Below are 20,996 nucleotides of genomic sequence, written 5' to 3'. Positions count from 1 at the left end.
CCACCTCCCGTTCAACCCTCACCCCCACCTCCCCCTCAACCCTCACCCCCACCTCCCCCTCAACACCCTCACCCCCACCTCCCCCTCAACACCCTCACCCCCACCTCCCCCTCAACCCTCACCCCCACCTCCCCCTCAACCCTCACCCCCACATCAACCCTCACCCCCACCTCCCCGCTCAACACCCCAACCCCCACCTCCCCCTCAACCCTCACCTCCACCTCCCCCTCAACACCCTCACCCCCACATCCCCCTCAACCCTCACCCCCACCTCCCCTCAACCCTCACCCCCACCTCCCCTCAACCCTCACCTCCCCCTCAACACCCTCACCCCCACCTCCCCCTCAACCCTCACCCCACTTCCCCCCTCAACACCTTCACCCCCACCTCCCCCTCAACACCCTCACCCCCACTTCCCCCCTCAACACCTTCACCCCCACCTCCCCCTCAACACCCTCACCCCCACCTCCCCCTCAACCTTCATCCCACTTCCCCCCTCAACACCTTCACCCCCACCTCCCCCTCAACACCCTCACCCCCACCTCCCCCTCAACACCCTCACCCCCATCTCCCCCTCTACACCCTCATCCCCAACACCCTCCTCAACACCCTCACCCCCAACTCCCCCTTCAACGTCAACACCCTCACCCCCACCTCCCCCTCAACACCCTCACCCCCACCACCCCCTCAACACCCTCACCCCCATCTCCCCCTCAACACCCTCACCCCCACCTCCCCCTCAACACTCTCATCCCCACCTCCCCCTTCAACATCAACACCCTCATCCCCAACTCCCCCCTCAACGTCAACACCCTCATCCCCAACTCCCTCCTCAACGTCAACACCCTCATCCCCAACTCCCCCCTCAACACCCTCATCCCCAATTCCCCCCTCAACGTCAACACCCTCACCCCCAACTCCTCCCTCAACACCCTCATCCCCAACTCCCCCCTCAACGTCAACACCCTCATCCCCACTCCCCCCTCAACGTCAACACCCTCATCCCCAACTCCCCCCTCAACACCCTCATCACCAACTCCCCCTCAACACCCTCATCCCCAACTGCCCCCTCAGCATCAACACCCTCATCCCCAACTCCCCCCCTCAACGTCAACACCCTCATCCCCAGCTCCCCCCTCAACGTCAACACTCTCATCCCCAACTCCCCCCTCAACACCCTCATCCCCAACTCCCCCATCAACACCCTCATCCCCAACTCCCCCCTCAACGTCAACACTCTCATCTCCAACTCCCCCCTCAACACCCTCATCCCCAACTCCCCCCCCTCAACGTCAACACCCTCATCCCCAACTCCCCCCTCAACGTCAACACCCTCATCCCCAACTCCCCCCTCAACACCCTCATCCCCAACTCCCCCCTCAACACCCTCATCCCCAACTCCCCCCTCAATGTCAACACCCTCATCCCCAACTTCCCCCTCAACACCCTCATCCCCAATTCCCCCCTCAACGTCAACACCCTCATCGCCAACTCCCCCCTCAACGTCAACACCCTCATCCCCAACTCCCCCCTCAACACCCTCATCCCCAACTCCCCCCTCAACACCCTCATCCCCAACTCCCCCCTCAACGTCAACACCCTCATCTCCAACTCCCCCCTCAACACCCTCATCCCCAACTCCCCCCTCAACGTCAACACCCTCATCCCCAACTTCCCCCTCAACACCCTCATCCCCAATTCCCCCCTCAACGTCAACACCCTCATCCCCAACTCCCCCCTCAACGTCAACACCCTCACCCCCAACTCCCTCCTCAACACCCTCATCCCCAACTCCCTCCTCAACACCCTCACCCCCAACTCCCCCCTCAACGTCAACTCCCTCATCCCCAACCCCCCCCCCTCAACATCAACACTCTCATCCCCGACTCCCCTCCTCCACACCGCGCCCACCCCCACTCCCACTCCTTGACTATCATCGATGATTGGGCAAATCCTGATTTCAGCCCCCCCACTTCTCTCTCCAGAATACCCAGGCTGACGACAATAAAGTGGCGATGCCAAGATCCATGTAACCCATCTCACCCCAGGCCGGGTCCTAAAGCCCGTTTAGCACAGTGGGCTAAACAGCTGGCTTGTAATGCAGAACAAGGCCTGTAGCACGGGTTCAATTCCCGTACCGGCTTCCTTGAACAGGCGCCGGAATGGGGTGACTAGGGGCTTTTCACAGTAACTTTATTGAAGCCTACTCGTGACAGTAAGCAATGATAATTATTATTATTATAAGCAGCCCCAGGCCTCACTGCCACAATCCCATAAAGAAGCAACATAATGAAGGAGGTGCTCGCCTGCTGAGAGTGGCTGACCGGCCTGATTTTATAGGTTAACTCCCAAAAATATCATCCAGTCCTTTCCTCAGTGACTTTGACCACAATGTATGAAGGTACAGATTGTGATTCTTTAGCTCAGTCCAAATCCTTTTGAAGGTTAATGAAAGCCAGTGACAGAGAAGCTGTTAAACGATGATTAAGTTGTCTGATTTGATGCAGTGCCTCTGATTCTGTCAAAAGACGCAACAATCGGTGAAGATTTAATGACTGACTTTGCTCAGAATATGCCTGGTCTGGGGGTGGGGGGGATAGATTTGATGACGGAAAATGGGATTGCACTGTTCCAGAAATTCAATCCAGTCCCATCACCCAAAGCAGTTGGACAGCGAGCAGAGTTTTCTGACCAGCAAGAAGAATTCAGAGAGAGGGAGGGAGAGCGAGCCAGGAGGAGAGGAGGAGGAGGAGGAGGGAAGGGGCCAGGAGGAGGGGTGGGCCGAGGAGGAGGGGCCGATGAAGAGGAGGGAGAGGGGCCAGGAGGAGGGGAAGGGGCCAAGAGTGGGGGAGGGGGCCAGGAATGAAGTGTTGGCTAGTGTAGACTTGAGAGATGAGCAGACACTTCCAACACTGATGAAGGTTCAACTCAATTTTATTAACTAACTTCTAACTAACTAACACACGATGACTGTGGGTCTAAATGATGCTGACTTAAACTAGAGACCTAAGCCTTGTCTGAACCAGTTGATTCTCTCAGCACGCGGTGTGAGTCTGTGCTGGGCTGGATGAGTTCTTGTTACACTCAGAGGCAGCACCCCCCCCCCCCCCCCCCCACCACCAAACGCTGCAAAACCCCCCCAAACGCCGCAATCGCCGCAACCCCCCCCCCCAATCCACCCCTCTCCAACGCCGCTACCCCCCACACTCGCCCTCAGACACTGAACGGCATCAACCATCATCAATGGTTGACGCCGTTTTAAAGCTACTCTGTTTTTTGCCGACGTGACCCGTGACCACGTCGGCGGGAATTCGGCCCATCCGGCACGGAGAATGTCTGTCTGTTAAAAATCAATGACATCCCGCCGGCGCCAGCTGCTTTCAGAGGCTGCCGGCGGGATTTGCAGAACGCCGGTTTTTGGCCGCTCGGAGAATTAAAAATCCGGCGGGAGCGGGAATAACGCCGCCGCCGGTCGATTCTCCGACCCTGCATGGGGTCGGAGAATTTCGCCCCATGTTTCCTCTTGTCGGAGAATCTAATACCAGGGGTCCCTGTTTAAAGAGAAGGGGTCACTCATTTACGACAGGGTGAGGAGAATGTGGTGAATCTCTGGAACTCTCTTCCTCAAAAGGCAGTGGAAGCAGAACCTTTGAATATTTTTAAGGCAGATTCTCGGTAAGGAAGGGGGAGGGGGTGAAAGATTATCAGGGTGGTGGGATTATGGGATTGAGGTTGCAGTTAGATCAGCCACGATTTTACTGAATACAGAGAAGGGCCCGAGGGGCCAAGTGGCCTACTCTTGCCCATAAATAGTATATTCGTATTTTTGTGGAGTTCACAAGGAGTCAGGTTCAAAATGAAAGCAGGGGTTGCATTTGAGTAGAGGAGTGTTGGAGGGTGAAGGGGGTGAATTGGAGTCTGAAGGGGGAGAGTTGCGGGGGGTGAAGGGGGAGTGTTGGAGGGTGAAGGGGGAGAGTTGGAGGGGGTGAAGGGGGAGAGTTGGAGGTCGGAGGGGGTGAAGGAGGGAGTGTTGCGGGGGGTGAAGGGGGGAGTGTTGCGGGGGGTGAAGGGGGAGAGTTGGAGGTCGGAGGGGGTGAAGGGGGAGTGTTGCGGAGGGTGAAGGGGGGAGTGTTGCGGGGGGTGAAGGGGGGAATGTTGCGGGGGGTGAAGGGGGGAGTGTTGCGGGGGGTAAAGGGGGAGAGTTGGAGGGGGTGAAGGGGGAGAGTTGAAGGGGGTGAAGGGGGAGAGTTGCGGGGCGTGAAGGGGGAGTGTTGCGGGGGGTGAAGGGGGTGTGTTGCGGGGGGGAGTGTTGCGGGGGGTGAAGGGGGTGTGTTGCGGGGGGTGAAGGGGGCGAGTTGCGGGGGGTGAAGGGGGGGAGTTGGGGGGGTGAAGGGGGAGTGTTGGAGGGTGAAGGGGGAGTGTTGGAGGGGTTGAAGGGGGAGAGTTGGAGGTCGGAGGGGGTGAAGGAGGGAGTGTTGCGGGGGGTGAAGGGGGGAGTGTTGCGGGGGTGAAGGGGGGAGTGTTGCGGGGGGTGAAGGGGGAGTGTTGCGGGGGTGAAGGGGGGAGTGTTGCGGGGGGTGAAGGGGGAGAGTCGGGGGGGTGAAGGGGGAGTGTTGCGGGGGGTGAAGGGGGAGAGTTGGAGGTCGAAGGGGGTGAAGGGGGGAGTGTTGCAGGGCGTGAAGGGGGGAGTGTTGGGGGGTGAAGGAGGGAGTGTTGCGGGGGGTGAAGGGGGGAGAGTTGCGGGGGGTGATGGGGGGAGTGTTGCGGGGGGTGAAGGGGGAGTGTTGCGGGAGGTGAAGGGGGCGAGTTGCGGGGGGTGAAGGGGGGAGTGTTGCGGGGGGTGAAGGGGGGAGTTTTGCTGGGGGTGAAGGGGGAGTGTTGCGGGGGTGAAGGGGGAGTGTTGCGGGGGGTGAAGGGGGAGTGTTACGGGAGGTGAAGGGGGAGTGTTGCGGGGGGGTGAAGGGGGAGTGTTGCAGGGGGTGAATGGGGAGTGTTGCGGGGGCGAAGGGGGAGTGTTGCAGGGGGTGAAGGGGGCGAGTTGCGGGGGGTGAAGGGGGGAGTGTTGCGGGGGGTGAAGGGGGGAGTGTTGCGGGGGGGTGAAGGGGGGAGTGTTGCGGGGGGTGAAGGGGGAGTGTTGCTGGGGGTGAAGGGGGAGTGTTGCGGGGGGTGAAGGGGGGAGTGTTGCGGGGGGTGAAGGGGAGAGTTGGAGGTCGGAGGGGGTGAAGGGGGGAGTGGTGGAGGGTGAAGGGGGGGTGGAGGGGGAGAGTTGGGGGTGTGTGAAGGGGAGTGTTGGAGGGTAATGGGGGGAGTGTTGGAGGGTGAAGGGGGGTGGAGGGGGAGAGTTGGGGGGTGGGAGGGGGAGTGTTGGAGGGTAATGGGGGGAGAGTTGGAGGGTAATGGGGGGGAGTGTTGGAGGGTAATGGGGAAGTTGGAGGGTAATGGGGGGAGTGTTGGAGGGTAATGGGGGGAGTGTTGGAGGGTAATGTGGTGAGTGTTGGAGGGTGAAGGGGGGGTGGAGGGGGAGAGTTGGGGGGTGGAGGGGGAGTGTTGGAGGGTAATGGGGGGAGAGTTGGAGGGTAATGGGGGGAGTGTTGGAGGGTAATGGGGGGAGTGTTGGAGGGTAAATGGGGGAGAGGTGGAGGGTTAATTGGGGGGATGGTGTTGGAGGGTAATGGGGGGATGTGTTTGTAGGGGAATGGGGGGAGAGTTGGAGGGTAATGGGGAGTGTTGGAGGGTAATGGGGGAGTGTTGGGGGTAATGGGGGAGAGGGTTGGAGGTAATGGGGGGAGTGTTGGAGGGTAATGGGGGAGTGTTGGAGGGTAATGGGGGGAGTGTTGGAGGGTAATGGGGGAGAGTTGGAGGGTAATGGGGGGAGAGTTGGAGGGTAATGGGGGGAGTGTTGGAGGGTGAAGGGGGGTGGATGGGGGAGTGTTGGAGGGTAATGGGGGGAGTGTTGGAGGGTAATGGGGGGAGTGTTGGAGGGTAATGGGGGAGTGTTGGAGGGTAATGGGGGGAGTGTTGGAAGGTGAAGGGGGGTGGAGGGGGGAGTGTTGGAGGGTAATGGGGGAGTGTTGGAGGGTAATGGGGGGAGAGTTGGAGGGTAATGGGGGGAGTGTTGGAGGCTAATGGGGGGAGTGTTGGAGGGTAATGGGGGGAGTGTTGGAGGGTAATGGGGGAGAGTTGGAGGGTAATGGGGGAGTGTTGGAGGGTAATGGGGGGAGTGTTGGAGGGTAATGGGGGAGAGTTGGAGGGTAATGGGGGGAGTGTTGGAGGGTAATGGGGGGAGTATTGGAGGGTAATGGGGGGAGTGTTGGAGGGTAATGGGGGAGTGTTGGAGGGTAATGGGGGGAGTGTTGGAGGGTAATGGGGGAGTGTTGGAGGGTAATGGGGGGAGTGTTGGAGGGTAATGGGGGGAGTGTTGGAGGGTAATGGGGGAGAGTTGGAGGGTAATGGGGGGAGTGTTGGAGGGTAATGGGGGGAGAGTTGGAGGGTAATGGGGGGAGTGTTGGAGGGTAATGGGGGGAGTGTTGGAGGGTAATGGGGGGAGTGTTGGAGGGTAATGGGGAGAGTTGGAGGGTAATGGGGGGAGTGTTGGAGGGTAATGGGGGGAGTGTTGGAGGGTGAAGGGGGGTGGATGGGGGAGTGTTGGAGGGTAATGGGGGGAGTGTTGGAGGGTAATGGGGGGAGTGTTGGAGGGTAATGGGGGGAGTGTTGGAGGGTAATGGGGGGAGTGTTGGAAGGTGAAGGGGGGTGGAGGGGGTAGTGTTGGAGGGTAATGGGGGGAGTGTTGGAGGGTAATGGGGGAGAGTTGAAGGGTAAAGGGGGGAGTGTTGGAGGGTAATGGGGGGAGTGTTGGAGGGTAATGGGGGGAGTGTTGGAGGGTAATGGGCGGAGTGTTGGAGGGTAATGGGGGGAGTGTTGGAGGGTAATGGGGGAGTGTTGGAGGGTAATGGGGGGAGTGTTGGAGGGTAATGGGGGAGAGTTGGAGGGTAATGGGGGGAGTGTTGGAGGGTAATGGGGGGAGTGTTGGAGGGTAATGGGGGGAGTATTGGAGGGTAATGGGGGGAGTGTTTTAGGGTAATGGGGGGAGTGTTGGAGGGTAATGGGGGAGTGTTGGAGGGTAATGGGGGGAGTGTTGGAGGGTAATGGGGGAGTGTTGGAGGGTAATGGGGGGAGTGTTGGAGGGTAATGGGGGGAGTGTTGGAGGGTAATGGGCGAGAGTTGGAGGGTAATGGGGGGAGTGTTGGAGGGTAATGGGGGAGAGTTGGAAGGTAATGGGGGGAGTGTTGGAGGGTAATGGGGGGAGTGTTGGAGGGTAATGGAGGGAGTGTTGGAGGGTAATGGGGGGAGAGTTGAGGAGTTGTTGCCAGAATAATGGGCTGTGGGATGTGGTTTGCCCATTCTGGAAATGGCTACAGGAGCAGAGTGAAGCTGATTGGCTATTTGCTGAAATGTTTACAACGCTGATGTCGAATAAAACCCCTGGAATACAGCGGGAAGTGTATTTGATGAACTCTTTGTCCTGAAATTCCTTGTTACTCTTGTTCAGGTTACTGGACGGCCCTGTGCTCTGGCTATGTTAGGATGTGTTGATGCTGCCAATGGGGTTTCTATCAGACAAGGTGGCCTGGTTTTCACTGGGGTTCGAAACTGCTCAACATCAAGTTGTATTGCAGGTGACAGTTTGAGATGATGTCACAGAGATGGTTATTCCTGGCCCTCTCTGCTGTTACATCCAATCAGATGATATGCTCAGGGCATTGGAGAGTTTGTAGTTAGTCAGTGGTTAGCATTGTTGCTTCACAGCAGCAGGGACCCAGGTTCGATTCCCGGCTTGGGTCACGTCTGCACGTTCTCCCCGTGTCTGCGTGGGTTTCCTCCGGGTGCTCCCGTTTCCTCCCACACATCCTGAAAGACGTGCGGTTAGGTAATTTGGACATTCTGAATTCTCCCTCTGTGTACCCGAACAGGCGCCGGAGTGTGGCAACTAGGGGCTTTTCACAGTAACTTCATTGCAGTGTTAATGTAAGCCTACTTGTGACACTAATAAAGATTAATAAGCAGACTGGAAAGTAAATGAGAGAAAACTGTTCACATAAACATCAGCAAGAGATATTCTAGAAACGTTAGTGTAAAATCATAGCTGACACTTCAGTGCTGAGGGAAGGCAGCACTGTTGGAGGTTCTGCCTTTCAGTGAGACATTAAACCAGGACCCCATTTGTCCCTCTCAGGTTAGATATAAAAGATCCTGTGTCACGATTTTGAAGAAGAACGAAGTTCTCACCGTTGTCCTGAGCAACATTTATCCCTCCATCGACCTAGATTATCTGTTGATTATCACTCTGATGTTTTTTTTAAAATGTTATCCTTCTCCTTTTTCACATTTTCTCCCAAATTTACACCCAACAATATCAATCCCCAGATCAATAACAACGATCCCATCCTCCCACCAAACCCCAGACATTGGCCCGCATGTTAACATAAACAAATGACGAAAAGGAATCAGGAATCACCCATAGTCACCATTCACACACACACACCCCCCCCCCCAACCCTCCCAGCCCCCAAACCCCGAATGTTCAATGTGATCCAATTCTCAAATGTGCGTAATGAATAACGCCCATGAATTGTAGAACCCGTCCATCCTTCCCCTCAGTTCAAATTTGACTTTTTCAAGCGTTAAGACTTCCAGCAGCAGCCCCCCCTCCCCCCCACCCAATGCCAGGGCACAGGGTGGAGAGGTTGATCTCCACCCTAACAGGATCCGCCTTCGGGCAATCAACGAGGCGAAGGCTGCAACATTTGCTTCCGCACCCGTTTCCAACCCCGGCTGGTCCGACACCCCGAATATGGCCTTCCGAATCACTTTGATGTTGATGGGAACTTGCTGCATACGAGCTGGTTGCCATGTTCCTACAATGGCTACGCTTCAAAAGTACTCCTGAGTTTGTGCTGGGCGCTATATAAATGCAAGTCTAAGGGACCACTGATCATGAATGAAAATTGTTCTTGGATTCAGAGAGAGTTGGAAATAGAGAGCAACAGACATTGAAAACCCTCAAATAGAAAAACTGTGCTGAACCTGGGGATTATCTTAGTTTCCAATGAATTTACTTTATTTTTAAATAAATTTAGAATACCCAATCAGTTTTTTCCAATTAAGGGGCAATTTAGCGTGGCCAATCCACCTACCCTGTACATCTCTTTGGGTTGTGGGGGTGAGACCCACGCAGACACGGGGAGAATGTGCAAACTCCACACGGACGTTTGTAATGAATTTACACTGTTAAATACAGCAGCCACTGACAGGAGCAGGGTCATTGGCCAACGCGTCTAACACCTGGCAGCCCGGTGACTGGGCACTCCCCACTCTCTCCAGCAACCATGTCACCTGGAAGAGGGGAGGAAAGACTGAAAGAGGGAATTTGGATGCTAATCAATCCTCTCTGACTCCCTCAGATAATTGAAACCAGACCTAGGAGATCACATTGAATCTCCGTGTGTGAGCTTCAAAATTGAATACATTCCCTTGTGTTTCATAGCTCGGGCGGCACGGCGGTTAGCACTGCTGCCTCCCAGCGCTAGGGACCCGGGTCCGGTTCCGGCCCTGGTTCACTGTCTGTGCAGAGTCTGCACGTTCTCCCCGTGTCTGCGTGGGTTTCCTCCGGGTGCTCCGGTTTCCCCCCACAGTCCAAACACAGGCTGGTGAGGTGGATTGGCCATAATCAATGCGCAGGGTAACGAGGATAGGGTGGGGGTGTGGGCCTAGGTCGAGTGCTTTTTTGAAGGGTAGGTGCAGACCCGATGGGCCGAATGGCCTCCTTCTGCACTGCAGGGATTCTATGAATTTCTTCTGTTAAGTTGTGTTTGTAATTTTACACCATGCGAATACACTAACCCTTTCCGACACGCCAACCTTCTCCCCTTGCTAGGCTCCAGATCTATTCTTTGCAGCAGCAGACCGTTACCCCGTTGGCGGAAGCTGCATTTCTACACCCTGTCATCATCAAGTTTCTGTCTTTCTCCTTTCAGTAATGCCCCCTTCTCATTGGCTGCGGCATTGGCAAGGGCAACGACAAATGAAATCCTCCAGAGTGACCTCTCGGTTCTCCACTACGTGCCGAAGCTCCTGGATGGGACTGACGGGATCACACGTAAGTTTTCTTTTCCTATTTGTTCCTGCAATATGGGCATCGCTGGCAAGACCAGCATTTAGTTTCCATCCCTAATTGCCCCTCGAGAAGGTGGCAGGGAGCTGCCTTCCTGGCTACTCCAGTTCAGGGGGTGTCGGCACACCCACTGTGCTGTTCATCGATCATAGAATTTACAGTGCAGAAGGAGGCCATTCAGCCCATCGAGTCTGCACCGGCTCTTGGAAAGAGCACCCTACCCAAGGTCAACACCTCCACCCTTTCCCAATAACCCAGTAACCCCACCCAACACTAAGGGCAATTTTGGACACTAAGGGCAATTTATCATGGCCAATCCCATGTCGCGTCTTTTCGTCCAACGTCATTTCGTCCAACGACACTTCGTCCACGTCTTTTGGTCCAACGTCTTTTTGTCCGCACGTCTTTTGGTCCAACGTCACTTCGTCCAATTAACCAATTGCAAATCAACTCCGTATAAAAGCATTTAATTGATAGAAAGCAGGCACAATACAGCAAGTGAATTTAATTGCTAAAATGCAAGTAATTGATGAAATTCAAGTAAAATGCAAGCTTAAAAATGCAGTTAAAAAGTTAAAAAATCTAAAAATGCAGTTAAAAAGATCTAAACTGATGAAATCCCGAAATTACTTAAAATTGATGTAAATTGTGAGCAACATTCCTCAATATCTATCCTTTAACGTGGCTCGTTAAAGGGGAGAGAACGATAATAACTATCCTTTAACGAGGCTCGTTAAAGGAAAGAGGCCGGTAATAAAGATCCTTTATTGTATATTATGTGCATTAGAGAAGATTTCCATGTACAAAAGTTAAAGTGGAGTGGAGTGCTACTAAGCAAGTTACAAAAAGTCTTTGACAAAAAAAATCATCCAGCAAAAACACGTAAAAAGTCACAAAAAATCTTTGACAAAAAAATTCACCGGACAAAAAGACGTTGGACGAAAAGACGTGGACGAAGTGTCGTTGGACGAAATGACGTCGGACGAAAAGACATAGCACCGGCCAATCCACCTAACCTGCACGTCTTTGGACTGTGGGAGGAAACCGGAGCACCCGGAGGAAACCCACGCACACACGGGGAGGATGTGCAGACTCCACACAGACAGGAGGATTTTGACCCAGCGACAGTGAAAGAACGACGATATATTTCCAAGTCAGGACGGTGAATGCTCTGGAGGGGAGCCTCCAGATAGGGGGGGTGTTTCCAGGTATCTGCTGCTCTTGTCCTTCTAGATGGAGTGGTGATGGCTTTGAAAGGTGCTGTCTCAAAGGCTTGGTGAGTTCCTGCAGTGCAGCTTGTAAATGGTACACACACGGCTGGCTCTGTTCTTGGTGGTGGAAGGAGTAATGTGCTGCTTTGTCCTGGATGGTGTCGAGCTTCTTGAGTGTTGTTGGAGCTGCGCTCATCCAGGCAAGTGGAGACTATTCCATCAAACACGACAAAAGTGGAGCAGGTGTGGGAGGAAGGGGATGTGGGGAGTACAATTGCATCTCTAAACCCCCCCGCCCTCTTTGAAGACGCTGCCTGAAGCCTAATTCTTTGAGCAGGACTTTTGGTCCCTGACCTAATGGCTCTTTGTGTCTCGGTGTTAAATTGTGTTTGATACTGTTCCTTTGAAGACCCCTGGGGCATAGCCTCAAAATAAGGGGAAGTAGATTTAGGACTGAGTTTAGGAGGAACTTCTTCACCCAAAGGGTTGTGAATCTATGGAATTCCTTGCCCAGTGAAGCAGTTGAGGCTCCTTCATTACATGTTTTTAAGGTAAAGATAGATAGTTTTTTGAAGAATAAAGGGATTAAGGGTTATGGTGTTCGGGCCGGAAAGTGGAGCTGAGTCCACAAAAGATCAGCCATGATCTCATTGAATGGCGGAGCAGGCTCGAGGGGCCAGATGGCCGACTCCTGCTCCTAGTTCTTATGTTCTTATTACAATTCGTCAAAGAATGGCATAGAAATTCAAGTTGGTGTTGAATGAGTGGGGAGGAAGAGAGGGATCTCGAGGGAGACCCCCTACCTCGAGTAGGGGGTCTCCCTCTGTTGATGCTCCACTCGAGCCTCCTCCCATCCTCCCTGGAGTCCCCTTAAACACATTGATACAATTCACCTCAAATACACCCTCAAGTCCTGAGTTCCACATTCTCACCATTCTCTGGATAATGAATTTTCTCCCAAAATTCTGATTACTATTTTATATCGATGACCTCTTGCCCACGCTTGGAAACATTCTCTGGAATTTAGCGGACGCACCAAGGTTGTCGTCCAACTAACATCCCCCCCCCCTCCCCCCCTCCCCCCCCCCCCCCCTCCCCTCCCCAACCCATGAGTAATCGGCAGCTCAGCAGTGCTCGCGGTGGCCAGCGTTGGAGCTGCACGTTGAATGAAGGCAGATGGATGGCCGTGTACCCTCAAGGTGAGGGAAGCCGGGCCTGGGAGCACCTGGGCTGGTCAGGGAAGGGGGCGGGGGAGAAGCAGGTGAGGGAGGGGGGTGAGGGGGTGCTGAGGCAGTCGCTGAGGGCAGGTTATGCTGGTGGGCGCAAACATGCTGTTTCTAATTTGTTCATGGGATGTGGCCATCGTTGGCGAGATCCGCATTTGTTGTCTGCCTCGAATTGTTCTTGAACTGAATGACTTGCTTGGCCATTTCAGAGGGCAGTTACATTGCTGTGGGGTCTGGAGTCACATATAGGCCAGACCGGGTAAGGACGGCAGATTTGCCTCCCTGAAGGATATTGGTGAAGCAGATGGATTTTTACTACAATCAATAACTGTTGCCACGGTCCCCATTACTGAGACTAGCTTTTCAATTTTAGATTTTAATAATAATAATCTTTATTGTCACAAGTAGGCTTACATTAACACTGCAATGAAGTTACTGTGAAAATCCCCTAGTCGCCACATTCCGGCGCCTGTTCGGGCTCAAGGAGAGAGAATTCAGAATGTCCAAATTACCCAACAGCACGTCTTTCGGGACTTGTGGGAGGAAACCGGAGCCCCCGGAGGAAACCCACGCAGACACAGGGAGAACATGCAGACTCCGTACAGACAGTGAGCCAAGCCGGGAATCGAATCCAGGACCCCGGCGCTGTGAAGCAACAGTGCTAACCACTGTACTACCGTGCTGCCCTGTTGAATTCAAATTCCACCAGCTTACCACCCCGGTGTCAGAGCATTAACCCTGGCCTTTGGATTATTCATTCTCTGACAAGCCCTGCCTGTTTGAACACAGCAGGATCCTACAGATAACCGAGTGTTTGAGTGGTTTATTGGTTGATGGAAGAATGTTGCCGAGGATACTCTGATCTTCTTTGGATAGTGAGTTGGATCTTCCTCTGCTTGCCTGAATGGGCAGGAATGACTGGACCTGGGTAGCATTATTGCAATTTGACTACCCCTGCACCCTCCCAGCCCCCACCTATTGTTAACAAAAAGAAATATCCAGAAGGAAACATCAAGCTGGATTTCCATTCCATGGCGAGATGGGCTCGGAGGAGGCATGATTCATCCTCCTGGCTGCTGTGCCACTGGGCTCCTGGCTTTGGTCTACTTTCAAGATGGCGGCTTCTGGGGATTGATGGATGGCTGGCATGGGTAGCCAATTAGGCTATGTGTGGGCACTCTTCACATACCACCTTGGTGTTCCAGCGCTCCGCCGATGTGGCCACAGTTGTAGTTTGATTGGTGATGACCTCCTGGTGGAAGGGGGCAAGGGTTGCCAGGGAATTATCCAGCAAAACAGCCAGCCTGGGAGCAGTGGGACGTGAGGTTCACATCTAAGGCTGCAGGCCATCCTATAAAAAGGCTTCCTCCCCCCCCACCCCCTCTGCTGTGATGGCCTGGCACTTGGCCACACATTTCATTCCATGTACAACTCCTGACAGGGCACCTTTGAGAAATTCTCACGTTGCCCACCTGCAGCAGCATTGCCCACATCTCCTACTGGGTTTGCCCACGGCCCACAGCCTCAAGCCCCCCCCCCCCCCCCCCCCCCCCCATCTATTGGACAGGGCTCCAGGAGGAGATCTCTTAATTCACCGCCAGCTCCAATATCTCCTCCGGGTTCACACCACAAACACAACCTGGAAGTAAATCTCAGCCGTTTATGATGATTGTGAATCATAGAATCCCTAAAGCGCAGAAGGAGGCCATTCGGCCCATCGAGTCTCCACCGACCCACTGAAAGACCTACCTAGGCCCACCGCCCACCCCATCCCTGTGACCCAGTAACCCCACCTCACATTTTGGACACTTAACGGGCAATTTAGCACGGCCAATCCACCTAACCTGCACATCTTTGGGCAGCGGGAGGAAACTGGAGCACCCGGAGGAAACCCACGCAGACGCGGGGAGAAAGTGCAGACTCCGCACAGACAGTCACCCGAGGTTGGAATCAAACCCGGGTCCCTGGCGCTGTGAGGTAGCAGTGCCAACCACTGTGCCGCCATGTCGCCCCTAAAGTGCATCCTTGAAGCACCATGGGGTATAACAGTGTGCTGTAGTTATTCAGTCTCTTTCCCTCTCTGTGCGCGTTCTCTCTCTCTCTCTCTCTCTCTCCCACTCTCCCCCTCTCGGAGATTAAGTGAGCCATGATTTACTGTATGATGTGGTGTTGAGTGAGTGCCAAGTGCACAGCTGGGGTGGCTTTCAATTAATTCAGCTGCATTTTCTTTGAAGAGTTTATTAAGCTGCGGTTATGGATTTCCCCCTAAAGGCGCTCAATCACGGTTTAAAAAAAAAGAATTTTATTGAGACAAGCTAGCTGCCCGAGTGGTTTAGTCAGCGAGGAGCTGATCATCATCAAAACTGAGAGCCCCAGATTAAAACCCTTTGCAAGGACGGGTTGTGGGATGGCCTGAGGTGCTGAGGCTAATTTGGTGCTTTTGAAGTTTCAGAAAGGTAGCAGCACGTGCGCGCACAGCAAGATCCCACATATATCAGTGAGAAAATGACGGTAACTTATTCTTGTTTCCGTGGCTTTGCCCGACCCCCCCCCCCCCCCCCCCCCCCCCCCCCCCCCGGCCCTCACTGAGACACGACTGCTCCGGCTGAGAGTTCACACTCACAGATGTGAGTCCATGGTGCTGGAGAACGTCAAATACAGGTGAAGATTAACGCACTCTTTTGAGGGCATTTTGGAGGGGGGGGGGGGGGAGTTATTGATTAGTTTCTTCTGTGCACAGAAGCCTCTAATTGATTCCGATTGACGAATCATGAATTAAAACCTGCCCATTAGGGCAGCTCGGTAGCATTGTGGATAGCACAATCGCTTCAGGGTCCCAGGTTCGATTCCCGGCTTGGGTCACTGTCTGTGCGGAGTCTGCACATCCTCCCCGTGTCTGCGCGGGTTTCCTCCGGGTGCTCCGGTTTCCTCCCACGGTCCAAAGATGTGCAGGTTAGGTGGATTGGCCATGATAAATTGCCCTTAGTGTCTCTTAGTGTTGGGTGGGGTTACGGGGATAGGGTGGAGGTGTTAACCTTGGGTAGGGTGCTCTTTCCAGGAGCCGGTGCAGACTCGATGGGCCGAATGGCCTCCTTCTGCACTGTAAATTCTATGTTGGTCTATGATTTCTCCCTGGCACTCTGCGCCAATGCTGTGTCGAAAGTGGGTGAGTGCTGAGCTGAAGGCCCAGGGTGTATTGGGGGAAATACCCTGGGCAAATCGCAGGCCAGCCAGCAGCGTGCTCCCCCTCCCCTCTCCTCCCTTGGCCCTGTTCGACTCTCGCTGAACTGCAATCATTTGTTGAGCGGACATTTCATTCCCCTTTCGTCAATTCTCCGCAAATCCACCCGTTCAATTTATTTAATTAAACATTGATCACATCCGACAGCAGGTAGTAAATTGTGCGCGGCTGACGTGCGCATTCTGAACGACCCTTTCAAGCTGTCACACTGTTTCTTTCAAAGTGTCGGTGCAAACTAGATGGGCCAAATGGCCTCCTTCTGCACTGTAGGGATTCCATGATTCTCTGCGCTGGTCGATGCAGTTCCGTCTCCCAAACGCAGGTAGCTCTTAATCCATCAACGCTGTCAGCGGTGGGTCTGATCAACAATTTGCCAGCTTGGGGGGGGCAGCACGGTGGCGCAGTGGGTTAGCACTGCTGCCTCACGGCGCCGAGGACCGAGGTCCGATCCCGGCTCCGGGCCACTGTCCGTGTGGAGTTTGCACATTCTCCCCGTGTCTGCGTGGGTCTCACCCCCACAACCCAAAGAGATGCGCAGGGTTAGGTGGATTGGCCACACTAAATTGCCCCTTAATTGGAAAAAAATAATTGGGCTCATTTATTTTTTAAAAAACCAGTTTTCCAGCTTAGGTGGTAAGATGTGAATGAACCAGTGACAGACCACTGAGAATATTCTCAAGGACGAGTTTCCAGGTCAAACAGCCCGACGCAGTGTTGCCTGGTAACTGACTGTCAGTTCACTGTGTGGGATGAGATGAAAAATGCTCCTCGTAATTCTGATGCCAATTGCATATTCTTCTCAAGGGCAAAACTGTGTTTTGAGAGCAGTGAAGTATTCGGTGCTCGCTGTAAATGAGGTTAAAATGGAAAGGCAGATTTGAAAGGCAAGATTACAACAAAACACTGCAGTAGAGACCGATGCCCTTTGTTACTGAGAGCATGAGTCCGGGAGAGATTGGAGAAGGAGACGGTGACTGATGACTGTTCCGACTGAGGTCAGTCTATGTGACTGCGATGTCCTCATTTCAGAACTGAAGTCCTTGAGACTCGTTTTCTGCAGTTCCATTTAAATGTTCAGAGTGGATATCCGCACGTTTGAACAGAGGAAACCTGGGTCGCCGATGATGAGCGAGGGGAGTGGGCGACGAGGGAGTCCCATGGATGGTGACAGTGCATCGCACAGAGCCAGCAGTGTGAGAGAGAGAAGCATCACTCAGGAAAGCTTAAGCAGAGGCTCCTTGACCCAGCCCCAGCATTTGATGAGAACTTGACTGATCTTCTTGCTAAATTCCCCCTTCCCGTCCGATCCCTTTATCCCTGTGCGCACGGTCCTTCCACCTGCATATACTGGGCGGATCATCAGCTAGAGAATTGCAAAGATTCACAGCTCCTCATTTCCCTCAGAAAAGACAGACCCATTATTACCTCATGTTCTAGATTCCCCAGCCAGGTCCCTCCCCCCCACAAAACAAAAGACTATTCCACTGGCCCAGGGACCAGTGTAGTGAACCTTTGGGGAGTGAACACTCATTTCTAGGGCAACTACGTCCTTCCTTGGGTACAAAGCACTCCAGGGGCGGTCTTAACAGTGCCTGCAATGCAACGGACATAGATGGTTTGGAGTTGGGGACCAAGGGCAATGTGTCCAAGTTTGCAGACGACACTAAGATGAGTGGTAAAGCGAAAAGTGCAGAGGATACCGGAAGTCTGCAGAGGGATTTGGATAGGTTAAGTGAATGGCCTAGGGTCTGGCAGATGGAATACAATGTTGTCAAATGTGAGGTTATCCATTTTGGTAGGAATAACAGCAAAAGGGATTATTATTTAAATGATAAAATATTAAAACATGCTGCTGTGCAGAGAGACCTGGGTGTGCTAGTGCATGAGTCGCAAAAAGTTGGTTTACAGGTGCAACAGGTGATTAAGAAGGCAAATGGAATTTTGTCCTTCATTGCTAGAGGGATGGAGTTTAAGACTAGGGGGGTTATGCTGCAATTGTATAAGGTGTTAGTGAGGCCACACCTGGAGTATTGTGTTCAGTTTTGGTCTCCTTACCTGAGAAAGGACATACTGGCACAGGAGGGTGTGCAGAGGAGATTCACTAGGTTAATCCCAGAGCTGAAGGGGTTGGATTACGAGGAGAGGTTGAGTAGACTGGGACTGTACTCGTTGGAATTTAGAAGGATGAGGGGGTATCTTATAGAAATATATAAAATTATGAAGGGAATAGATAGGATAGATGCGGGCAGGTTGTTTCCACTGGCGGGTGAAAGCAGAACTAGGGGGCATAGCCTCAAAATCAGGGGAAGTAGATTTAGGACTGAGTTTAGGAGGATCTTCTTCACCCAAAGGGTTGTGAATCTATGGAATTCCTTGCCAGTGAAACAGTTGAGGCTCCTTCATTAAATGGTTTTAAGGTGAAGATAGATAGTTTTCTGAAGAATAAAGGGATTAAGGGTTATGGTGTTCGGGCCGGAAAGTGGAACTGAGTCCACAAAAGATCAGCCGTGATCTCATTGAATGGCGGAGCAGGCTCGAGGGGCCAGATGGCCGACTCCTGCTCCTAGTTCTTATGTTCTTAGCACAGACCCCTAGAGGCTAGATCAACAACTCGGTGATTGCTGCATTAATTTTGCAGAGCCGCCACATACCTGTACAACTCATGCAGCACACTGAGATGGTTTAATAGTTAATGTTGTGCCCTCTGCTACCTTGCGGGGCGGGATGGGGGGGGGGGGGCATGGAAGGGGGAGCATCAGATAGCAACAAGTCATTTCTCATCTTTGACTGAGTGTGAAGTCAAAGTTTTCTCGCCCTATCAAAGAAAGTAAATGAAGAACCCCAGCCTGAATGAATGAGCTCAGGATGGCCTGAATTGACCGACCAGTTTTAAGGCCATGGTTAAGATGCTGAGAGGAGGCCCGGTGTCACAGTGGGCATCATCCCTACCTCTTGAGCCTGATGTTCTGGGTACAAGTCCCACCCCAGGACCTGATGATCACAGAAGGTAGGTTTATAGCGGGGGCCAAACAAGTTGAATGTCAACTTGTAAATCTTTCCCACACTTGGCAGCCGGGAAGCGCGGGAGATATTCCTGATCAGCCACATGATGGAAAAGATGTTGGAGCCTTGACCATCACTATCTGTAGCTCTGGACTACAATATGCATATACACGTTGCCACATCAACTCCAACTCCCTGAGTGACCCATAACACACAAAGGTGCCCATCACATGGTTTGTTATTAACTTATTGATGGTTGTCATGCCTACTGAGACCAATTCAGTTGGAAATGCCATGCAATAGGCAAAACCTGCTATTAGATTCATCCAACCTTTCTTGTTCAACTTCTAATCTCACCCAGGGGCCAAAGCAGGAGGATAGAAGCTATCCACTGGCAGCAACTGAAAGAGTTAATGAAGGGGACCAGCTTGAACTGGTCTCTGCTAGACCCTTATTCAGAACATATAAATTCAGACGTTCTTCGTGACAAGAGGGGGTGTGGCGAGGCGGGGGGCGGGGGGGAGTGTGGCGAGGTGGGGGGGAGTGTGGCGAGGCGGGGGGGAGTGTGGCGAGGCGGGGGGGAGTGTGGCGAGGCGGGGGGAGTGTGGCGAGGCGGGGGGAGTGTGGCGAGGCGGGGGGGGTGTGGCGGGGGGGGGGGGAGTGTGGCGGGGGAGTCTGGCGGGGCGGGGGGAGTGTGGCGAGGCGGGGGGAGTATGGCGAGGCGGGGGGAGTGTGGCGAGGCGGGGGGGAGTGTGGCGAGGCGGGGGGAGTGTGACGGGGCGGGGGTGGGGGTGGGGGGAGTGTGGCGAGGGCGGGGGAGTGTGGCGAGGCGGGGGGAGTGTGGCGAGGCGGGGGGAGTGTGGCGAGGCGGGGGGAGTGTGTCGAGGCGGGGGGGGAGTGTGGCGAGGCGGGGGGAGTGTGGCGAGGCGGGGGGAGTGTGTCGAGGGCGGGGGGAGTGGTGGCGAGGCGGGGGGAGTGTGGCGAGGAGGCGGGGGGGAGTGTGGCGAGGCGGGGGAGTGTTGGCGAGCGGGGGGAGTGTGGAGGCGGGGGGAGTGTGGCGAGGCGGGGGAGTGGTGAGGTGGGGGGGAGTGTGGCGAGGCGGGGGGAGTGTGGCGAGGCGGGGGAGTGTTCGAGGCGGGGGGGAGTGTGGCGAGGCGGGGGATGTGGCGAGGCGGGGGATGTGGCGAGGCGGGGGATGTGGCGAGGCGGGGGATGTGGCGAGGCGGGGGGTGTGGCGAGGCGGGGGATGTGGCGAGGCGGGGGGAGTGTGGCGAGGCGGGGGGGAGTGTGCAAGGCGGGGGGGAGTGTGGCGCGGCGGGGGGGAGTGTGGCGAGGCGGGGGGAGTGTGGGCGAGGCGGGGGTGCGGGTGGGGGGAGTGTGGCGAGGCGGGGGGGAGTGTGGCGAGGCAGGGGGAGTGTGGCGAGGCGGGGGGAGTGTGGCGAGGCGGGGGGGGTGTGGCGAGGCGGGGGGGAGTGTGGCGAGGCGGGGGTGGGGGTGGGGGGAGTGTGGCGAGGCGGGGGAGTGTGGCGAGGCGGGGGGGGAGTGTGTCAAGGCGGGGGGAGTGTGGCGAGGTGGGGGTGGGGGGAGTGTGGCGAGGTGGGGGTGGGGGGAGTGTGGCGAGGTGGGGGTGGGGGTGGGGGGAGTATGGCGAGGTGGGGGTGGGGGTGGGGGTGGGGGGAGTGTGGCGAGGCGGGGGGAGTATGGCGAGGTGGGGGTGGGGATGGGGGGAGTATGGCGAGGCGGGGGGAGTGTGGCAAGGCGGGGGGAGTGTGGCGAGGCGGGGGGAGTGTGTCGAGGCGGGGGGGAGTGTGGCGAGGCGGGGGGAGTGTGGCGAGGCGGGGGGAAGTGTGGCGACGCGGGGGGAGTGTGGCGAGGCAGGGGGAGTGTGGCGAGGCGGGGGGAGTGTGGCGAGGCGGGGGGGAGTGTGACGAGGCGGGGGAGTGTGTCGAGGCGGGGGGGGTGTCGCGAGGCGGGGGGGAGTGTGGCGAGGCGGGGGGAGTGTGTTGAGGCGGGGGGAGTGTGGCGAGGCGGGGGAGTGTGGCGGGCGGGGGGAGGTGGCGAGGTGGTGGGGAGTGTGGCGAGGCGGGGGGAGTGGTGTCGAGGCGGGGGGAGTGTGGCGAGGCGGGGGGAGTGTGGCAGGCGGG

At 55.1% G+C, this 20,996-nt stretch overlaps 1 protein-coding gene across 1 annotated transcript in view; it reads left to right on the top strand.

Annotated features, from left to right (window-relative positions):
- The first annotated feature begins 2,391 nt into the window (after positions 1-2,391).
- ppm1e (protein phosphatase, Mg2+/Mn2+ dependent, 1E) overlaps positions 2,392-20,996 on the top strand; it is a 68,034-nt gene continuing 49,429 nt past the window's right edge. The window contains exons 1-2 of the mRNA XM_038813121.1: positions 2,392-2,401; positions 2,508-2,579. Coding sequence (XP_038669049.1) covers positions 2,392-2,401; positions 2,508-2,579 — 82 coding nt within the window. The remainder of the gene's footprint in view (positions 2,402-2,507; positions 2,580-20,996) is intronic.

Source organism: Scyliorhinus canicula, chromosome 12 (genome assembly GCF_902713615.1).
Source record: "Scyliorhinus canicula chromosome 12, sScyCan1.1, whole genome shotgun sequence".
In the NCBI taxonomy this organism is placed as follows: Eukaryota; Metazoa; Chordata; class Chondrichthyes; order Carcharhiniformes; family Scyliorhinidae; genus Scyliorhinus; species Scyliorhinus canicula.
This window is presented reverse-complemented; position numbering and strand designations above follow the sequence as displayed.